The sequence below is a fragment of the Agelaius phoeniceus genome (genome assembly GCF_051311805.1).
Source record: "Agelaius phoeniceus isolate bAgePho1 chromosome W unlocalized genomic scaffold, bAgePho1.hap1 SUPER_W_unloc_1, whole genome shotgun sequence".
NCBI classification, from domain to species: domain Eukaryota; kingdom Metazoa; phylum Chordata; class Aves; order Passeriformes; family Icteridae; genus Agelaius; species Agelaius phoeniceus.
The window spans coordinates 4,674,336-4,695,044 of NW_027509866.1; the positions used below are offsets into that span (position 1 = coordinate 4,674,336).

The 20,709-nt window shown below is 51.8% G+C and overlaps 1 protein-coding gene across 1 annotated transcript in view; it reads right to left on the minus strand.

Annotated features, from left to right (window-relative positions):
• Nucleotides 1–20,709, minus strand: part of LOC143692457 (uncharacterized) — a gene marked incomplete at its 5' end in the record, with an annotated part of 208,278 nt that overhangs the window by 102,823 nt on the left and 84,746 nt on the right. The window contains 1 exon segment of the mRNA XM_077172690.1: nt 12,978–12,988. Within this exon segment, the coding sequence (XP_077028805.1) occupies nt 12,978–12,988 (11 nt within the window).

Genomic DNA, 20,709 nt, shown 5'->3' on the forward strand with positions numbered 1-20,709 from the left:
TGATTCCAGAGAATCCCAGAATCATCAAGGTTGGAAAAGACCTTGGAGATCACCAAGTCCAACCTGTGCCCTGACACTGCCTTGTCTCCCCTGAGCCTCCTCTTCTCCAGGATAAACAACCCCAGCTCCCTCAGCCAATCCTCACAGGACTTGTGCTCCAGACCCCTTCCCAGCCTTGTTGCCCTTCTCTGGACACGTTCCAGCCCCTCCATGTCCTTCCTAAATTGGGGGCCCAGAACTGGACACAGCACTCGAGGTGCTGCCCAACCAGTGCAGAGCACAGGGGAAGAATCCCTGCCCTGCTTCTGCTGGCCACACCATTCCTGATCCATAGGAGTTCCAGGGGTTGGATGAGGGACATGGTGGGGGTGTTGGGGAAAATGTGTTACTGATTGTCTGCCATGAAGGGTCTTGATTTTCATATCTATTCAGACTACATTAGAAGGTGCTGAGGGTCAATATCAGTTGGACATTGCTGATATCAATCTATTAACAAGAAAAGAAAACCAAAGAATACATAACAATTCTCCTGGCAATTTTTCAATATAGCAGATTCACTTAAAATACTCTTCTGAAATCTGTCTGATTAATCACAGAAGAAATGAAAACATAGATTATTCCCAGAGGTTTTTCTTGCTCAAGTATTTTGAACAAATGTTTGGGAGCCTTTGTCACCAAATTCCTGAAGTGAAGAGCTCCAGATAGAAGAGGCCTCTGGAGCAGTAAAATTCATCAGCAACCTCCAAGTGGCTGAGGATCCATCCCCATCAGAGCAGCAATGAACAGAAATGGGCACAGCTTTGTGGCTGCTGCCCCAGCTTTGGCATGGGCCCTGGGCCTGGAGTAGGAGCAGCTCTTGAGGGCCCCAAGGCCGGGGCTCTTGTGCTGCCCTGGGCAGATGGGATGGCAGCAGGGGCTGCAGAGCTCTCAGCACCTCAGGCCGAGGGCAGCAGGGCAGCCAGGGAGCCTCCTTTGGCCTTGGCCCAGCACCTTCCCCCATGGCTGGGGCTGAGTCCTGTGGCAGCTGCAGCTGCTGCTGGGCCCTTGGCAGGGGCTGAGGCCGTGGGGCCAGTGCCCAGAGCAGCCTGGCCTGAGCAGAGCTGTGGGGCCAGAGCCGGCTGGGCTGGGCTGGGCTCAGAGAGGCCCTTGGTGCTGCCCAGAGCTCAGAGCAGCTGGCAGAGCTTGCAGGGAGCCGGGCTGGGCTCAGAGAGCCTGGCCCAGAAACCATCAGTGTCCATCTCAGCCTGGCTGAGCGTGCAGGGGCAGGACTCAGGCCAGGCCTTGTGGGGCAGGGCCAGCGCCTGTGCAAGGCATTGCAAACAGGCAAGTGGCCCAGAGAGGAGGCTGCTCTGTGCCCTTGGTGGCATGGACAGAGCAGGGAGGGGGCCCAGGACATTTGTCAGCGCCAGCCTCTGTGCCCATGTGTTGGCAGCCCTGGCTGCTGAGTCCAGCTTTGGCCTGGGCTGAGTTTGGCTGTGGCCCAGCTCCATCCTCCTGCGGGGCTCAGGGCCTGTTCCCGGCCATGGCCAGCCCTGGCTGCCTCTCTGCTGGCCCAGAGGCCGGCAGAGCCCGGGGCAGGGCTGTCTGTGCAGCCCCACAGGTGCCACGGGCTCTGCAGCAGCTGGCAGAGGCTGCCCAGCAGGGAGGCCATGGGGCACAGAGCCCCAAGGCTACTGTGGGCACCACGGCACAGGGGCCGTTCCCAGCCGCAAAGCTCCTGGCCTGGGCTGGGCCTGCACAGGGGCTGGGCCACCATGGCTGGGCCAGCACAGGGCCACAAAGGGGCCACGCAGCCACTGCCAGGGCTGACAGCAAGGCCAGGCACACACAAGCAATTGCTGAGCATGGCCTGTGCTGGCCAGGCCTGACTGGGCCAAAGGCAGAGCTCAGCTGCCCTTGGGGGCTGCAGCAACACTCCAGAGCCCAAAGAGCCTCCATGGCTGTGCTGGAGACCAAGGCTGCAGCAGGGAAATGCAGGGCTGCTGCGGGATGGGGAGGCCATTGAATTCCAGCACACACCTCAGCTCTCTGATGATCCCAGCACCATGCTGGGCCCTGTTTCAGACTGGAGCAGAGCAGATGTTGATGGGACATGAGCCCTGCGGGGCTGTCAGGGACCTGCAGCTTGCAAGTTGCTCTGCTCTCCCTCAGGTGCTCTGGGAGAGATCCAATCCCAGCTGGGCACCTCAGGGCAGAAGTGGCACAAGTGCCTGTTCATAGACACACAACTGATGTCTGCCTGGAAAGGGACACAAGTTTTAATTCCTGTTAGTTTCATAATATACAAGCAAATCTTTATTATCTGGGTCACTTGAGTATTTTAAGAAATGGCAAAGTTTTCCCATCAGGAACAGGAATTTCCTGGATCTACTGGATTCTTCTAATAATGGCAAAAGAAGAAATACTGATCCCCCCCTCTATTGTGTAGATATTCACCAATATTCAGTCTAATATTTCCTCTCGCTCTTCCTTCATGTGTTTGCAGCTCTCTTCTTTAAATGGCCATGTCTAAGGGCATCTCTTCACTAGGCTCTCTGGAACTTTATTCTTCCCATTCCTTCCAGATTTTCTCCACCAGATGCTCTCTGGTCATTCAAGTGCCTCTCAACTGACTGGTTTCATGCTTTGAGCATCAGGGAGTTGTCCAGTCTTTCTGAAGTTCAAATAAATACCACACTAGTCAACATCATAGTCAGCTCAGATTTGCACAAGGCTGCTCTGAGTGCCAGGGCCTGGATGGGGGAAATAGTGGGCTGGGGGTAGGGACAGAGTCTGATTGATTGTCAGCCATGAAGGGTCTTGATTTTCATATCAGTTCAAACTGCATGAGGAGGTACTTGGATTCAGTGTCAATTGGAGATTGCGCATATCATTGTATTAACAGGAAAAAAAAAACCTAAATAGGACCTAAAAAATGTTTTCTCACTGTCTGTTTAAAAAGAATCTATTCAGTTTGAATACACTACTGAAATCTGTCTAATTAACCACAAAAGATTTGAAAATTAAAATCAAATGATTCCCAAAGGCTTGGCTTGTTCAGGTGTTCTGAGTGTTCATGAGCCCTGGGACACTGAATTCCTGCACTGAAGAGCTGAAGGCTGAACAAGCCTCTGGAGCAGGGAAATTCAGCAGCAGCCTCCAAGTTGCTGAGGATGTCAGCAGCCCCCAGTGAGGCCATCCCTGCCCAGAGACCGTGGGGGAATGGGCAGACAAGGAGAGCGTCCCTGGGGCTGGGGCAGCACAACTCAGAGGCACCAGCGGCTCCAGCTGGGCAATGGAGTGTGGAATGTGGCTGGGAAAGCCCTGACTGGGCTGGGCCAAGCAGGACACACAAGCCCTGACTCCCATCCCCCAAACAATTCTCTCAAGGAGACATTTAAAAGGAATTACAATTGTTGGTGTCCTCTGAATTGGACTCCCTGGAGAAATACCAACAAGAGCTTCTCAGGAGCTCAAAAGAATAAAACAGCCTTTACTGGCAACTTTAGAAAATCAGAGAAACATTGGCAAAAGTTTTATTATGTCCTCGTAGTGGTTTTGGTTTGTTTATTTAAGATTTTTCTAATTTTGAGATTTCTTAATTCATGTATTGATGAGTGTGGTGGGTTTAAGTGTCGGTTAATTATTTATGTATTTATTTTGTTGTAAGAGGATTAGGAGTAAAGTAATGTAGACTTAAAATTTTAAAAGGATATAAAGAAAATTTAATTAAAAGTTCAAAAAAGAAAAAAAGAAGTAAGAATTACAATAAACTCTTTAGAACACTTATTTCCTTTACAACATTTTTTTTTACTGACAATGGAAAGAAAGTAAACTAAAAATTTCTAGTTCGTTTACTATTTCTAGAATAGCCTTTTTTTTTAGTTTATTTAGGGAGAGTACTTTTTGTTTTTAAGGTTATGGAGATTTTTTAACAAGAGGTAAAACTTGGTTTTTTTGTGTTTCTTAGTTTTGTCATGGATAACAATTGTCTGGGGAACTTTGTTCTTGTGAAATTGTTTTATTGCTACAAGCTTTTTTACTGCTTGTTGATGGGCCATGTTGACTTATGAAATATTGTTTTAAAGATGAGTTCTTTAAAGGTAAAGGTTTTTATTATTTACATCTAAATTTATTTTTATCTCTGGGAATAGAGATCTTCTCTTGGGGATACTGGATTACTTGGATTTTTTTTGCTTCTGTTTAAACTTTTGATGAAATTGCAGTTATTTTAACATTATTTTAACATTTGTTTATTATAGTATGGAGGGGTTTTTTAAAATTAATTGTAATTTTTTTTAAAAAGTTTTTTGTGTTATTAAGAAAAAGAGTTTTTTCATTATAGTTTACAAGAGGATTTTAGCTTTAAGATTAAGGTATTTTTTCTTCTTTTTTATTTGGGATTTAATTTCTCCTTTACTGACTTTATGGTTTTATATATTTTTTTATATGCTGGTATTTTGTTTTTTTCTTTTACTCGATGGAGCAATGAAGTATTGAAAGGATTAACACCTAAACTGCCAGTAACTTGTGGTGGAAGTTGTGGTTGGGTCGTGTTAGGATTGGTTTTATGGTTGGTTTTGGGGTTTTTTTTGTGTTTAATTTTAGTTGTAGGGTTATTTTGTATGGGTGGTAGGTTGTAGGGGTTTTTGGTTTTAGTTGTGTTGGGCGGAGGGGACTTCATGGTGAGATTTTAACAGCTGTGGCTGGCTTTGTTCTGGTTGGGGTTTTGTAGCCTCTTTTGTTTTCCTGTTTGGGAATTGTTGGGGTTTGGTTTGGTCGGAATGGGGCCGATGGGGGGGGGCGGCCTGGGGAGGGGGGAAGGGGCTCAGCCCATGGCAGGCTTGCTTGGTTTGGTTGAGATGGGGGCTGGGGCCCGCTGCTTCTTTGTTGACTGGAAAAGAAAGAGGAGATTCCTGGGTTTTTTCATCTTTAACATTTGTATTTCACAGAGGCGTGTTCAGTATCTCAGTGGTTTAACAGATTGTCAGTGACACAAAAAGTTTTGTATTACTTTTTAAAATTCTTCTAATGTGCAATTACAACAGATATTTAATCAACAAAACAACACTTCTCAAAGTATTAACTTGGCCTATTCAACTTCACAAACTCTAAGCCTGTTCAATTTAATGATAATAAGAATTTACAGGAGCACAGAGACAGAAGAAGACACAGAAAGAAAGACAAAAAAGATACAGAGAAGCACACACACAGCTACCAACTCCTGGATTCCAGCACTGTTCAGATGGAAATTCCAAGAGATTGCAGGGTCAAGATGTGCGCTTGCCTTGTGGTCAGCCTTCAATAGCCCTTGGTCTCCCTGGGGCCTTCCCCCAGGTGGGGCTTGGGCTCATTTGGTCCCTCAGGAGCTGGGCTGGGGCTGCAGAGGTGGCTGTGGAGCATTGCCTGTGCTGTGCCAGGGCCTGGCAGCCACTGCTGGGCTGGGATAGAGGCTCTGGGGGGATTGGGGTTCCAGGGCAGGGCAGGGCTGGGCTTCCAGGGCAGGGCAAGGCTGGACCTGCCCCTTCCTCCCCCACACATGAAATGTTTCCAGCCAACAATCTCCTCCAATTTGTCACAACAGGCAATATTGGAGGTGGAACTCAAATTCTGGCCATGGGCACCTGGCTGAGAAGGACAGTTCTTTTCCATAGGAAGGAAAGCACAGAGCCCCAGCGTATGAAGAGCCTCACAAGGCCAAGGCCAGCCAGACTTATCAGGAATGGAAGATTTTGTCTGGGACCAGACTTTGGATAAAGGGAATATTAGAGGTGGAACCCCAATCTCAGCCATGGGCACCTGGAGAAGCAGGACAGTTCTTCCCCATAGGAAGGAAATCACCAGCCTTCCCCAGTGTTTTTTGAGACAGATGCAAAGTGACCCTTGTGAAACCACTGCAAGACAGACTTGTCCCGGCAATATCCCTATTGGAACAATCGCTGGATGTAAGGAAATTTGGAGGTGAAGTCCCAGTTCTGGCCACAGGTGCCTGGAGGAGGAGGACAGTTCTTTTCCATAGGAAGAAAAGCACGGAGCCCCAGTGCTTCAGCAGCAGATGAGATGAGACCCTCAACATGCCAGGGTCAGCTGGACCAGTCAGGCAGCCCCTGGGAGGCCAAACCAGCCAGATCTGTTCTGTGTCCCCTTGGTTTTGTGGGGCCCTACAGTGCCACAATCGTGCCTTGGATCCATGGGGCCCCGCCGTGCCATAATGGTGGCTTGATCCCATGGGGTCCAGCAGTGTCACGATGGACCCTTGTTTCCATGGGATCCAGCAATGTCACAATGGCCCCTGGGTTCCAGAAGACCCCACAGTGTCACAATGGTCCCAATGATTCCATGAGGCCTTGCAGTGTCACAATGGACCTTTGGACCCTGGGGGTTTGCAGTGTCACAATGGTCTCCTTTGGCTCCACAGTGTCACAATGGACCATTGATGACAGGAGGCCCCTCTGTGTCACCCTGGAGCTTTGGTTCCATGCAGCCCTGCAATGTCACAAAGGCCTCTTGGTTTCACCAGGCCCCAGAGATCACAATGGTCCCCTTGGTTCTTTGGGGACTCCATGGGTCACAATGGTCTCACTGGTTCCATGAGGCCTCACAGTGTCACAGTGCTTTGCTTATTCCCTTAGGCCTCATAGTGTCACAATGGTCTCCATGATTCAATAGTGCCCCACAGTATAACAATGGTCTCCTTGGTTCCAGGAGGCAGTGAAGTGTCTTAATGATCTCTCCATGGTTCCATGAGGCCCAGCAATGTCACTGTGGTCTCTTTGATTCCATGAGGCCCCACAGCGTCACCATGGTCCCTTGGTCTCACAGGGCCCCACAGTGTCACAATGGTTCCCCGGGTCTCACAGGGCCCCACAGTGTCACAATGCTCCCTTGGTTCCATGGGCCCTGTGCTGCTGCATTCCCCCCTCCCCTTCTCAGGCTGCCCTGCCAGATGAGAAATGCTCCTTGGGGCTCGGCCTTGGCCAACAGCCCCTGGGCTCAGCTCCTCTGCAGCTCATCACAAACACTGTCTGCTCCAGGCACTGCTGCTGCCCAACCAGCTCCTGCTTTCTGTAGCAGCAGCCCTGGAAACTGGTTTTGTTCCCTCAGTGGCACAACATCCCTGTTCTCACACTGCCAAAGAAAGCTGTTGGTGCCAAGTGCGGCCAGGATGAACCATTGCTGGCACTGAAGCCCCTCTCTTGGGGCCCTACAAACAGCGCTCCAAAAGGAGCCCTTGGAGCTCTCCTGGGCCAGCGACTCCCTCTGAGTGGGGCCTCTCCCAGCCGGGAACTCTCCCGTTTGCTGCACTCGGGGATCCCCAACAACGATGGAGCCTGGGCCGATCCCCCCACTCCTCCAGGCTCAACCCTTCACCCGCTGGGGAGATGCCAAAGGATCCACAGGGAGCATTTCCTGCCCTCAGGGGAATTTCTCCCAGGTGCCTTGCACTGACTCTTTGTGTCTGTGTGCACACAGGAGTGCCTGTGCTGGGGAAATGTGGCAGAAATGCTGCTCTCTGAGGGGTTTGAGTGCCCTGGATAGCTGAGTTAGTCAGGCCTTGAGGTAAGGTTAAATCACAAGGTCTAAGTAAAGTTAAATGCTGCTAAGAGTTGTTCCTTTCCTAAGGTATTAAGTTCAATTTAATTTATTAGCTAAGTTGAATAGTAAATGTTATTCTTATGTTAAATTGGTAAGTCATATGTTTTAAGTTTGGTTAAATAGTGTAAAGTGCTGTTCTTTTGCTAAATTGTGAAATTGATGGTATCAGTTAAGGTTAAGGTGTAACTTAAGTCCTGTTAAGTTTGAACTCTGTTCAGCTTTTGGGCCATATTCCTTTTATCCTTGCTCTCACTGTCCTTGTGTCACACACACACACAGGGACAGTTCTCAGTTCATTTCTGGTTTGATTGCCTGGATTTTGTTTGGTTTTGTTGTTGCTTTGTTTCCTTGGTGTGCCTGAAGTGTCCAGTCAGGAGCAGAGTGACTCTTGCCAAGGAACTTTGTGCTGCTGTCCCTTAATATTCAATCTGGTTTTTGCTGTTCCTTTGCTGGGGATTTTTTCAGCGCTCTCAAGGCCTCGTTGGTAGCAGGGTGAAGGAGCCCTGGCCCAGGCTCTGGCCCTGGGGGACACGGGGACGCTGCCGGGGGGTCCCTGTCCCCCTATGCCACCCCCAGGGCCCCGGCCCCCGTCCCCGTGTCAGGCTCTGGGGTCGATCTCGTGGAACATCCTCTGGGGGAGGCTGCGGCGCCGGGGGCGGGGGGACCCGGGGGGACAGGGGACCCTGCTGTGCACGAGCAGGGTTGGACTGCTCTGGGGGGAACTGTGAGGGGGGCCGGGGCAGAGTGACCTCCCCAGTGACCTCACACAGCCCCTGTGATGTCACACAGCCCCTGTGATGTCACACAGCCAACTATGAGATGTCACCCTATGATGTGATACAGCTGCTCTGTGATGTCACAGAAGTCTCTGTGATGTCACAGCCTGCTCTATGATATTACACAGCCACCCAGTGATGTCACAACCCCCTTCTCTGATGTCACTGAGCTACCCTCTATGATGGCAGAGTCTGCTCTGTGGCCTCACACTATGATGTCACAGACAGCTGTGTGATGTCACAACTCCCTCAGTTATGCCAGAAAACCCTCTCTGTGATGTCATACTGCCACTCTGTAATGTCACAGCACACACTTTGACCTCATAGCCCCCACAATGATGTCACACAGCCATGCCATGATGTCACAGCCTGCTCTGTGATGTCACGGAATCCCCGCTATGATGCTGTAGCTGCTCAATGACCTCACACAAAGAACTCTGTGATGTCATAGCCCAATATGTGACCTCACACAGCCCACTCTGTGCTGTCACACAGCCCCTTGCTGACATCACAGTTGCGCTGTGCCTCCATGACACAGCCCCAGAGGAGCTGCTGTGACACAGCCCCCTCTGGGACATGCCACAGCCCCTGGCAGTGCTGAGCCCCTGGGAGCTCTGTCTGTGCCCTGCTGGTGTCCCTGAGGGGCCCTGGCAGTGCCCCAGCCCTGCTGGGCTGTGCACAGGAGCTGGTCCTGGCCAGAGCTGTCTCTCTGCAGCTCTGCTGCCCTTGCCAGGAGCTGCCTCTGGGCCAGGAGCCCGGCCCAGCTCAGCAGCACAGACACAGCACAAGGGCTTTAATGACCCTCTGGGGCTTTGGTGCTCTTTGTGTCTGCCATGGCCAAAGTGCTGCCCAAGTTGGCTCTGTCAGGGCTGTCTTGCAGCTGCTGCCCATCCCTGTGCCCTGTGCAGCCCAGGCTGTCCTACGGTGTCCCTGCCCTGCGCCTCTGTCCCTGCAGGCTGTGGGCATCCCCTGGCTGCCTCACCTGGCTGGCCCCTTCCTTTGCTGACAGCTCTGCCTCCTGCCTGCCTAATGACCAGAGGGTCATTAAAGCCCTTGTGCTGTGTCTGTGCTGCTGAGCTGGGCCGGGCTCCTGGCCCAGAGGCAGCTCCTGGCAAGGGCAGCAGCGCTGCAGAGAGACAGCTCTGGCCAGGAGCAGCTCCTGTGCACAGCCCAGCAGGGCTGGGGCACTGCCAGGGCCCCTCAGGGACAGCAGCAGGGCACAGACAGAGCTCCCAGGGGCTCAGCACTGCCAGGGGCTGTGGCATGTCCCAGAGGGGGCTGTGTCACAGCAGCTCCTCTGGGGCTGTGTCATGGAGGCACAGCGCAACTGTGATGTCAGCAAGGGGCTGTGTGACAGCACAGAGTGGGCTGTGTGAGGTCACATATTGGGCTATGACATCACAGAGTTCTTTGTGTGAAGTCACTGAGCAGCTACAGCATCATAGAGGGAACTGTATGACATCATAGAGGGGTTCTGTGACATCACAAAGCAGGCTGTGACATCATGGCATGGCTGTATGGCATCATAGAGCTGGCTGTGAGGTCAGAGTGTATACTGTGACCTTACAAAGTGACAATATGACATCACAGAGAGGGTTTTGTGATATCATTGAGGGGTTTGTGACATCACACATCTGTCTGTGACATCACAGAGTACGGTGTGAGGCCATAGAGCAGATCCTGAATTCATAGAGGGTGGCTCTGTGACATCAGAGAGAGCATTGTGACATCACTGGCCAGATGTGTAACATCATAGAGCAGGCTATGACATCACAGTAGAGATTGTGACATCACAGGGTGACTTTCTGACATCACAGAGTCTTCTGCGACATCACAGTGCAGCTGCATGACATTCCAGGGTGACATCCCAGATTTGGCTCTGTGACATCACAGGGGCTCTGTGACATCACAGGGGCTGTGTGAGGTCACTGGGGAGGTCACTCTGCCCCGGCCCCCCTCACAGTTCCCCCCAGAGCAGTCCAACCCTGCTCGTGCACAGCGGGGTCCCCTGTCCCCCCGGGTCCCCCCGCCCCCGGCGCCGCAGCCTCCCCCAGAGGATGTTCCACGAGATCGACCCCAGAGCCTGACACGGGGACGGGGGCCGGGGCCCTGGGGGTGGCATAGGGGGACAGGGACCCCCCGGCAGCGTCCCCGTGTCCCCCAGGGCCAGAGCCTGGGCCAGGGCTCCTTCACCCTGCTACCAACGAGGCCTTGAGAGCGCTGAAAAAATCCCCAGCAAAGGAACAGCAAAAACCAGATTGAATATTAAGGGACAGCAGCACAAAGTTCCTTGGCAAGAGTCACTCTGCTCCTGACTGGACACTTCAGGTACACCAAGGAAACAAAGCAACAACAAAACCAAATAAAGTCTGAACAATCAAACCAGAAATGAGCTGAGAACTGTCCCTGTGTGTGTGTGTGTGACACAAGGACAGTGAGGGCAAGGATAAAAGGAATACGGCCCAAAAGCTGAACAGAGCTCAAACTTAACAGGACTTAACTTACACTTTAACCTTAACTGATACCTTCAACTTGACAATTTAGCAAAAGAACAGCACTTAACTTTAACACCGGCTGGGGGTTTATTTACAGATGCGAACGAGATGGGGCTGCTATGGAAAGTGTCTCGAGCTGTTTCTTTTTTCAGCATCAGTCTCATTACATGATTATGATAATGGGAAGATGCTAGCAGCTCACAATCCAGGCAGCAGGCCAGAAAACTTCATGTTACAACATACTTTATAAGCTTCTTGACCAATCACAGAAAGCAAAAGCATATTGAGAGTAGTTCTATCCAATCACCATAAGCACACGTACCTTTGGTTAAAACAATGCTTGCTTATTTAGAATACAGTACCTGTTTGTAAGAGACAATGCACAGAGCTCCATTACTAAGCTTTAACCTTCCTAATATCTTGCTAGATAAACTTGCTGCAACTTAGAGAGCTATTCAGACAAGCATTAATACATAGGCTATTGTTCTATTTGCCCTTGCCTTTTCTACAGTTTAAATAATTTTTCTGCTGACCTATCTCATGACTGTTGCTTTAGCACTGTTCACAATTCTGCTGTATCTGAGGCCTGTCTTTTGCAGCTTTCCTAGAAGCCTCTAATTTTATGGATTCCCACAAACAGTATTTAACTTAACTTACACACTACGACTTAATGATTTAATGGTAGAATAACATTAAAAAATATTCAACTTAACTTATATCATATGAAACGTTACTTGGCAAAAAAAAGCTCTTAATAGCTTTTAATTTATTCCTCATGATGTAATCTTACTTACAGGCCTGACTGACTCAGCTATCCAAGGCTCTCAAACCCCTCAGAGAGCAGCATTTCTGCCACATTTCCCCAGCACAGGCACTCCTGTGTGCACACAGACACAAAGAGTCACCTCCAAATTCCCTATATCCAAAGACTGCTCCCAGACAAAATCCGCCATTCCTGGCAAGTCTGGCTGGCCTTGGATGAGAGAGGCTCTCACTTGCCTTCCAAACACTGGGGCTCTGTGCTTTCCTTCCTATGGAAAGGAACTGTCCTTCTGGGCCAGGCACACATGGCCAAATTTGGGATTTCACCTCCAACATTGCCTGTTGTGACAGCCTGGAGGAGATTGTTGGCTGGAAACATTTTGTGTGTGGGGGAGAGCAGGGGGCAGGTCCAGCCTTGCCCTGCCCTGGAAGCCCAGCCCTGCCCTGCCCTGGAACCCCAATCCCCCCAGAGCCTCTATCCCAGCCCAGCAGTGGCTGCCAGTCCCTGGCACAGCACAGGCAATGCTCCACAGCCACCTCTGCAGCCCCAGCCCAGCTCCTGAGGGACCAAATGAGCCCAAGCCCCACCTGGGGGAAGGGCCCAGGGAGACCAAGGGGTATTGAAGGCTGACCACAAGGCAAGCACACATCTTGACCCTACCTCCTCTTGGAATTTCCATCTGAACAGTGCTGGAATCCAGGAGTTGGTAGCTGTGTGTGTGCTTCTCGGAAGCTTATTTGTCTTTCTATCTCTTTGAGAGAGAGAAAGAAAAATACTTCTTCTATTTTTGTCCTCTTGCAAATTTTGATTAACATGAAATTGAACAGGCTTAGAGTTTGTGAAGTTGAATGGGCCAAATTAATGCTTTGAGAAGTGTTGTTTTGTTCATTGAATGTCCTATTAAACCTTTTGCGAAAATTTATTTGATTTTCTAAAGTTGCCAGTAAAGGCTGCTTGGTTGTTTTGAGCTCCTGAGAATTTCTTGTCAGTATTTCTCCAGTGTTTTCAACTCAGGGTACACAAACAATTTTAATTCCTCTTAAATGTCTCCTTGAGAGAATTGTTTGGGAGATGGGAGTCAGGGCTTGTGTGTGCTGCTTGGCCCAGCCCAGGCAGGGCTTTCCCAGCCACATTCCACACTCCATTGCCCAGCTGGAGCCGCTGGTGCCTCTGAGTTGTGCTGCCCCAGCCCCAGGGACGCTCTCCTTGTCTGCCCATTCCCCCACGGTCTCTGGGCAGGGATGGCCTCACTGGGGGCTGCTGACATCCTCAGCAACTTGGAGGCTGCTGCTGAATTTCACTGCTCCAGAGGCTTGTTCAGCCTTCAGCTCTTCAGTGCAGGAATTCAGTGTCCCAGGGCTCATTAACATTCAGAACACCTTAACAAGCCAAGCCTCTGGGAATAATTTAATTTTAATTTTCAAATCCTCTGTGGTTACGTAGATCTCGGTAGTGTATTCAAACTATATACCTGATATTTAAAAAGACAGTGAGAAAACATTTTTTAAGTCCTGTTTAGTTTTGCTTTCCTGTTAATTCATTGATATGTGCAATCTCCAATTGACACTGAATCCAAGTACCTCCTCATGCAGTTGGAATAGATATGAAAATCAAGACCCTTCATGGCTGACAATCAATCAGACTCTGTCCCTACCCCCACCCCACCATTTCCCCCATCCAAGCCCTGGCACTCAGAGCAGCCTTGTGCAAATCTGAGCTCCCTCCAGCCCAGGCTGCACCTGCAGCTTTCAGCTCCTTGGCTCCAACTCCCACCTGCTTTCCTTGGAGAAGGAGCTGCCTGAGACACAGAGGGATGTTCATTTCTTGTCAGCCAACAAAGCCAAGGGAAGGCACAGCTCCATCCAATGCCAAAGTCTTTCCTCTGCTGAATATTAAATCCACTTTACACAGCAGGCAGTCTCAGAGCAATGGAAAACACCTTCTGTGCCCAGCACAGATCCCAAGGTCCCCCCATGGGCCCAGGACAATTGGATGAGATTCACCAAGGCCAAGCGCCGGGTCCTGCCCTGGGCTCACAACCACCCCAAATCCCTGGCCATGCCCTGCCCCTGATCCCCACAGCCTGTCCTGTTTCCTTCGTCCCTGCATTGCCAGGCACTCTCTGGGACAAGGGAGCTCTGCTCTGGGGATGGAGGGAGGTGCCAGTGCCACCACTGGAGTGGGAACCACAACTCATCAGGTTTGTGTCCTTTGGGGGTCAGGAACTGGTGAGACTCAGAGGCACAGAAAGTTTCTCTTCATGGCCAACAGACCCCAGTTGAACAGGACACAATTTAATAACAATCTCACTCTTCGCTGAGCGACATGCAAAGTCCCAGCAGTGTCTGATGTGTCCTCCATCCACATTTCCATTCAAACATTAATTTCACACAAATGTGGTTCTGTGATAGATAGAAACACAATTAAGTTCTTGTATCAGGATGCTCATCCTGGAATGGGGACAAAACAGCTCCAACAACTCCTGATTTTCAAAGCTGTCAGTGGTGGATGGAGAAGGGGGGTCAGGCTGCTTTTGGTGCTGAAGAAATGCTGAAACCAGCCTGACTCATTTCATCTCCTCCTGTCCTGGCTGATCTCCCCTCTTTCCCCTCCCACCCATTGGCTTTTGTCTCCCACCAGGCCCCCGGTGAAGAGCCTGGCTCTGTGTTCTCCATCCCCTCCTCGCTGGCACTGCCAGGCTGGGATGAGGAGCCCCTCAGCCTTCCCTGCTCTGGGCTGGACAAGCCCAGCTCCCTCAGCCTCTGCTCACAGCCCAAGGGCTCCAGCCCCACCTTGGAGGCCCTTCCCAGACCCTGCTCCAGCTGTCAGACATCTTTCCTGCCCTGGGCAACCCAACCCAGGCCACAGTGACCTGGATAATCCCCGTCCTTGATGTCCTGGTCACACAGCCCTGGCCCCTTGTCCCCATGTCAGGCTCTGGGGTGGATCCTGTGGAACATCCTTTGGTGGAGGCTGTGGCTCCAGGTGGGCCGGGGGGATCCCGGGGGACAGGGACCCCGCTGGGCATGGACAGCATTGGACTTGTTGGGAGAAACTGTGAGGGGGAGCTGGGGCAGAGTGACCTGACACAGCCCTGCTGGGATGTCACACAGCCCCTCTGGGATGTCACAGCCTGCTCTGTGAGCTCACAGCCCCTTCTCTAATGTCACACAGCTGGTCTCTGATGTCACAGCCAATTCTGTGATGTCATAGTCTGCTCTGTGATGCCATCGCTAATCAATGATCTCACATTACCCACTCTGTGATGTCATAGCCCACTCTGTGACCTCATGTTACCAGATGATCAATTGCCTACACCAGGTGAGCTGACACCTGGAGCTTGTTCTCCACAACCCCAGGCCTATGGAAACCACACAAGGCCCATTGTGTGAGAAGGGGAACTGGAAGTTCAGCAGCCTCAGGGTCCTGCCAGCTCAGCCAGGCCCACTGGAACGTTGGGGTCCACGACCACCAGGGACCACCAGAGAGACCCCCAGGACAGAAGAACACATGGGTAAAGGGGAAGGGGGAATATGTATATGTTAATGATTTTGGGGAAATGATTATCATTTGTATGTTTAGTCCAAGACAATCAATGAATGTGTGTGAAAAATACAGAAAATAAACAGAAACTTTCCTGTACTCAGCATGCAGGGCTTTGGGAGGAGCTCTCCCCCGTGCATCCAGCTGAATAAAGAGTGCTGCTTCTTAATGCTACACTGGGGTTAAGGAGTTTTCTGTTTCACTGAATTTTTGGTAACACTCCCACTGCCAAGGAAAGCTCTGTCTGCTGCTGTTCACAGACAGAGAAGGGCTGGGGGCAGATGTGGGGCTCAGAGGCTGCCTGGGGCACAGTGACCATTAAATAATCAAGTTTTCAATGTTTTGTGAAAGAAGGAGGGGCAGCAACAAAACTTCTACACTGGAATTAGGAAGGGCAGACTTTGGCCTGTTTAGGACGCCGATTTGGGGAGTACCAAATCAGGTACTGAATTTTTAAGGAGAAACAGCCCTTTAAATCAAAGGGGTCCAGGAAGGATGGACACATTTCAAGAAAGTAACCTTAAGGGGAAGAGCAGCCTGTCCCAGTGTGGCAAAAGATGAGCCACTGATGAAAATGACTGGCCTGGCTGCCCATGGAGCTTTTGTGGGAAGTCAAGGGAAGGAAGAGTGAGCATCACCTTTGGACACAAGGTCAGGAAACGTAGGCAGTGTTTAAGGATGTTATTAGGTTATGCAGAAAGAAAAGGAAAGAGGTGAAACCTCAATTAGAGTTTAACCTGTGCACTTGTGTGAAAAATAGTAGAAAATGTGTCTATAAATAAATTAATTGCAAAATGTGGGATAAGGAGAACCTTTACTCTTTATTGGATAAAGTGGAGAATATAGTAACTAAAGATAAGGGAAAGGCTGAGCTACTTAACACCTTGTTTGTCTCAATTTTCAATATTAGGACAGGTTGTCCTCAGGACAAGTGTTCTCCTGAGCTGGTGGATGGGCACAGGGAGCAGAACAGCCCCCTGGAATCCAGGAGGAAGCAGCTGGGGACCTGCTGAGCCACTCAGATGCTCACAGGTGTATGGGATCAGATGGGATCCATCCCAGGGGGATGAGGGAGCTGGTGGATGAGCTCCCCAAGCTGCTCTCCATCATTTACCATCAGTCCTGGCTCAGCAGGGAGGGCCCAGATCACTGGAGGTGCCAGTGTGAGCCCATGCCCAGGAAGGGCTGGAAGGAGGAGCTGGGGAACTCCAGGCCTGTCAGCCTGACCTGGGTGCCCGGCAAGGTTATGGAACAGATCACCTTGAGTGCCATCACAGGGCACCCACAGGATGGCCCAGGGATCAGAGCCAGCCAGCGTGGATTTAGGGCTGGCAGGTCCTGCCTGACCAACCTGGTCTCCTTTTATGCCCAGGTGACCCACCTGTGGATGTGGGAAAGGCTGTGGATGTTGTGTGCCTGGACTCCAGCAGAGCCTTTGACTCTGTCTCTGACAGCATTCCCTGGAAAAGCTGCAGCCCACGGCTTGGGCAGGTTCCCTCCTGGCTGGGAGATTTAAGAGCTGGCTGGAGGCTGGGCCCAGAGAGTGGTGGGGACGGTGCTGCACCCAGCTGGTGTCCAGGCACTGGTGCTGTCCCCAGGGATCTGTGCTGGGCCCAGTCCTGTTTAATATCTTCACTGATGATCTGGGTGAGGGGATCGAGTCCAGCATTCACAAATTGCAGATGGCACCAAGCTGGGTGTGAGTGTGGATCTGCTGGAGGGCAGGACAAGAAGACCCAGCCTTAAGCTGCACCAGGGGAGGCTCAGGCTGGACAATAGGAAGGAGTTCCTCACAGAAAGGGTGAGTGGGAACTGGAATGGGCTGGCCAGGGGGGAGGTGGCAGAGTCACTGTCCCTCTGCAGTGGCACTCAGTGGCATGGTCTGGGTGACAAGGCAGTATTAGGGCATGGGTTGGACTTGATGATCCCAAAGGTCTTTTCCAGCCTATTTGATTCTGTCATTCTCTGATGATTGGGACACTCTGGGGCCATTGTGACACTGCAGGGCCGTGTGGAACTAAGAGGACCATGGTGACACCGTGCAGCCCCACAGAACCAGGGCTCCATGGTGGTGCTGTGGGGCCAAATGGACCCAGGGAGTGCCCCGTGACACTCTGGGCCCTCGTGGAACCACAGCGGCCATTGTGACACTGCAGGGCCTCGTGTAACCAAGGGGTTTCACCATTTTGACACTGCAAAACCAAGGGGACCATTGGGAGACTGCAGGGCCCAGTGGAACCAAGGGGCCATTCTGACACTGCAGGGCCTCATGGCACCAAGGGGACATTGTGACACTGCAGGATCCTGTTTAACCAAGGGGCGACTGTGACACGATGGGGCCTCAAGGGATCTGGAAGAACGCTGTGACACTGTGTGGCCTCGTGGAAACAAGGAAAAACACTGAGGGGACTTGTGGAACCCCAGAGACCATGGTGACAGTGTGGGACCTCCTGTGACCATGGGGCCATTGTGACACCCTGGGGCCACATGGAACCAACGGGCAACTCTGAAACTGCAGCACCAGTGAGAACATTGTGACACTGTAAAGCCTTACAGAAGCAAGAAGTCCCTTGTCACATTTTGGGGCCCCATGGAACCAAGGAGACCATTGCTGCTCTGCATGGTCTCATGGAACCAAGGAGACCAGTGTGACAGTGCAGGGCCTGTTGTAATCAAAGGGCCATTGTGACACTGAGGGGCCCCATGGAACCAAGGACATCTTTGCAGATGACACCAAGCTGGGTGTGAGTTTGGATCTACTTGAGGGTAGGAGGGATCTGCAAAGGGACCTGGACAGGCTGGATCCAGTGGATGAATCAAACAAGGTGAGGTTTGACAAATCCAAGTGCCAGGCCCTGATATTTGGCCCCAGTGCTACAGGCTGGGGACAGAGTGGCTGGAGAGCAGCCAGGCAGAAAGGGACCTGCAGGGACTGATGGACAGCAGGCTGGACATGAGGCAGCAGTGTGCCCAGGTGGCCGAGAAGGCCAATGGCTCCTGGCCTGGATCAGGAATGGTGTGGCCAGCAGGAGCAGAGCTGCTGTGCCAGCACTGATCTGCCCCAGCTCTGCACACAGACATTGCTGCTGCAGCTCCAGAGAAGGCAACAAAAGGGCATCTCTGCAGAAAACTTTGCTGGGACATCCTTTAGTTCCTTTAAAGCCACTGAGAGCGCAGCCCCTCATTGACACAGTGGGTGGTCACAGGGATTGTGGAGAGAAACAAAATGAGAAGTGGCACAAACAATGACATTTATTTGTAGTCAAGATTTAAAAAAGTAATAAAAGGGGGAAAAAACTGCACAACCAAACCAACAAGAAGTATAAAAGTTGACTTTCATTACAAGTGATTGGCAGAAATTGGACAGCAGTTTAACATTTCTGAAACCATCCAGTCATCAGTCTCCACACTGCAGCCTTGAGCTCCTGGTTCCTCAGGCTGTAGATGAGGGGGTTCAGGGTTGGAGGCACCACCGAGAAAAGAACTGACAGGGTCAGATCCAGGGATGGGCTGGAGAGGGAGGGGGGCTTCAGGTACAGAGAAGCACCAGTGCTGAAGAACAGGGAGAGCACAGCCAGGTGAGGGAGGCAGGTGGAAAAGGCTTTGGGCCGTCCCTGCTCAGAGGGGATCCTCAGCACAGCCCTGAAGATCTGCACATAGGAGAAAACAATGAACACAAAACATCCAGAACAGAAGCAGGCACTAACAACAATGAGCACAAATTCCCTGAGATAGGATTTGGAGCAGGAGAGCTTGAGGATCTGTGGGATTTCACAGAAGAACTGGCCCAGGGCATTGCCATGGCACAGGGGCAGGGAAAATGTATTGGCCGTGTGCAGCAGTGAATAGAGAAAGGCACTGGTCCAGGCAGCTGCTGCCATGTGGGCACAAGCTCTGCTGCCCAGGAGGGTCCCGTAGTGCAGGGGTTTGCAGATGGACACGTAGCGGTCGTAGCACATCACGGTCAGGAGGCAAAGCTCTGCTGAGATGAAGAACATAAAGAAAAAGAGCTGAGCAGCACATGCAGTGTAGGAGATGTTGCTGGTGTCCCAGAGGGAATTGTGCATGGCTTTGGGGACAGTGGTGCAGATGGAGCCCAGGTCGCTGAGGGCCAGGTTGAGCAGGAAGAAGAACATGGGCGTGTGCAGGTGGTGGCCGCAGGCTACGGCGCTGATGATGAGGCCGTTGCCCAGGAGGGCAGCCAGGGAGATGCCCAGCAAGAGGCAGAAGTGCAGGAGCTGCAGCTGCCGCGTGTCTGCCAATGCCAGCAGGAGGAAGTGCCTGATGGAGCTGCTGTTGGACATTTGCTGGTGCTTTTGCATGGGGATCTGTAAAAAGTAATCATGGAGTAGTTGGGTGTGGAGAGGACTTGAAATATCCCAGCACAGCCTGGGGGCACTTTCCCCCCACTGCCTGCCCAGGGCTCTGCTGCCTGGAGCTGTCCCTGCCAGCAGCTGCTTCCCTGTGCCCAGGGCTGGGCCCTGCCAGTGCTGCCAGAGCCCAGCCCAGCCCTGGGGGCTCAGCTCTGCCCTGCAGAGCCCTCCCAGCTCAGGCACTGCCCAGGGGCAGCTCTGGCTCTGCAGGCACTGATGGCAACGTCAGAGCAACCCTGAGGAGGCTGGAAAAGCAACACTGATGCTGCCTGTTAGGGGTCCTGTACTGATTTCTGTCACTGCCTCATTTAGTAAGATCTGAGAAAAAAATGTTTTCATTTTTCCATTCTGAACTGAGAGATTAATATTAATGTGCAATTTTCCATCCTGGCAAACCAGAGCAGTAGATTAAGAAAGCAGGTTTTCCCCTTTGATGCAGTCCCTGCCTTGCTGTGCTCTTTGTATAATCCACTTGGAAATGTTCTGCAATTAAATGCCATGCTGGGAGCAGTCCTGAACAATGCAGCATCCTCCCCACACAAGGAGAACACTTCCAAGCCTCACCAGCTGTCTCCTCCCACCCAGATCTTGTCCCCCAGCGCTGGGAGCAGCTGCCAGGGCTGGCTGAGAGCTGTCCCTGGCAGGCAGCAGAGTCCCTGCCCCGGCACAGCGCCCTGGGCTGCAGGACCCTGCTCTGCAGGACAGCCCTGGGAACCCCTGGCTGCTCTGCACAAGAGACAATCAGAGAATGCACTCACAGGCTCTGCAGGCATTGGCATGTTCCAGCTGCAGGAGATGGCTCCAGGAGCTGCAGCTGCATTGTCCTGCAGCCAGAGGTTCCTGTGCCAAGGGCTGGCAGTGATTGTGCCCCAGGCACTTCTCAGCCCCTTCCCAGCCCTGACTGATTGAAGCTCTCTGTGCCTCTGGGCTGTGCCCGGGCTGGCTGCAGGCAGTGCCCCAGCCCTGCTGGGCTGGCACAAGAGCTGCTCATCCAGAGAAATGTGCTTTTGAAGCTCTTCTTGGTGACCAGGAGCTGCCTCTGGGCCAGGAGCCCAGCCCAGCTCAGCAGCACAGACACAGCACAAGGACTTTAATCAGCCTCTGGGGCTTTGTGCTCAGGCCCTGAACATCAGTCCCTGAGAGGGAGCTGAGGAAACCTCTGCAGAACTCCAAGGCAGAATCCA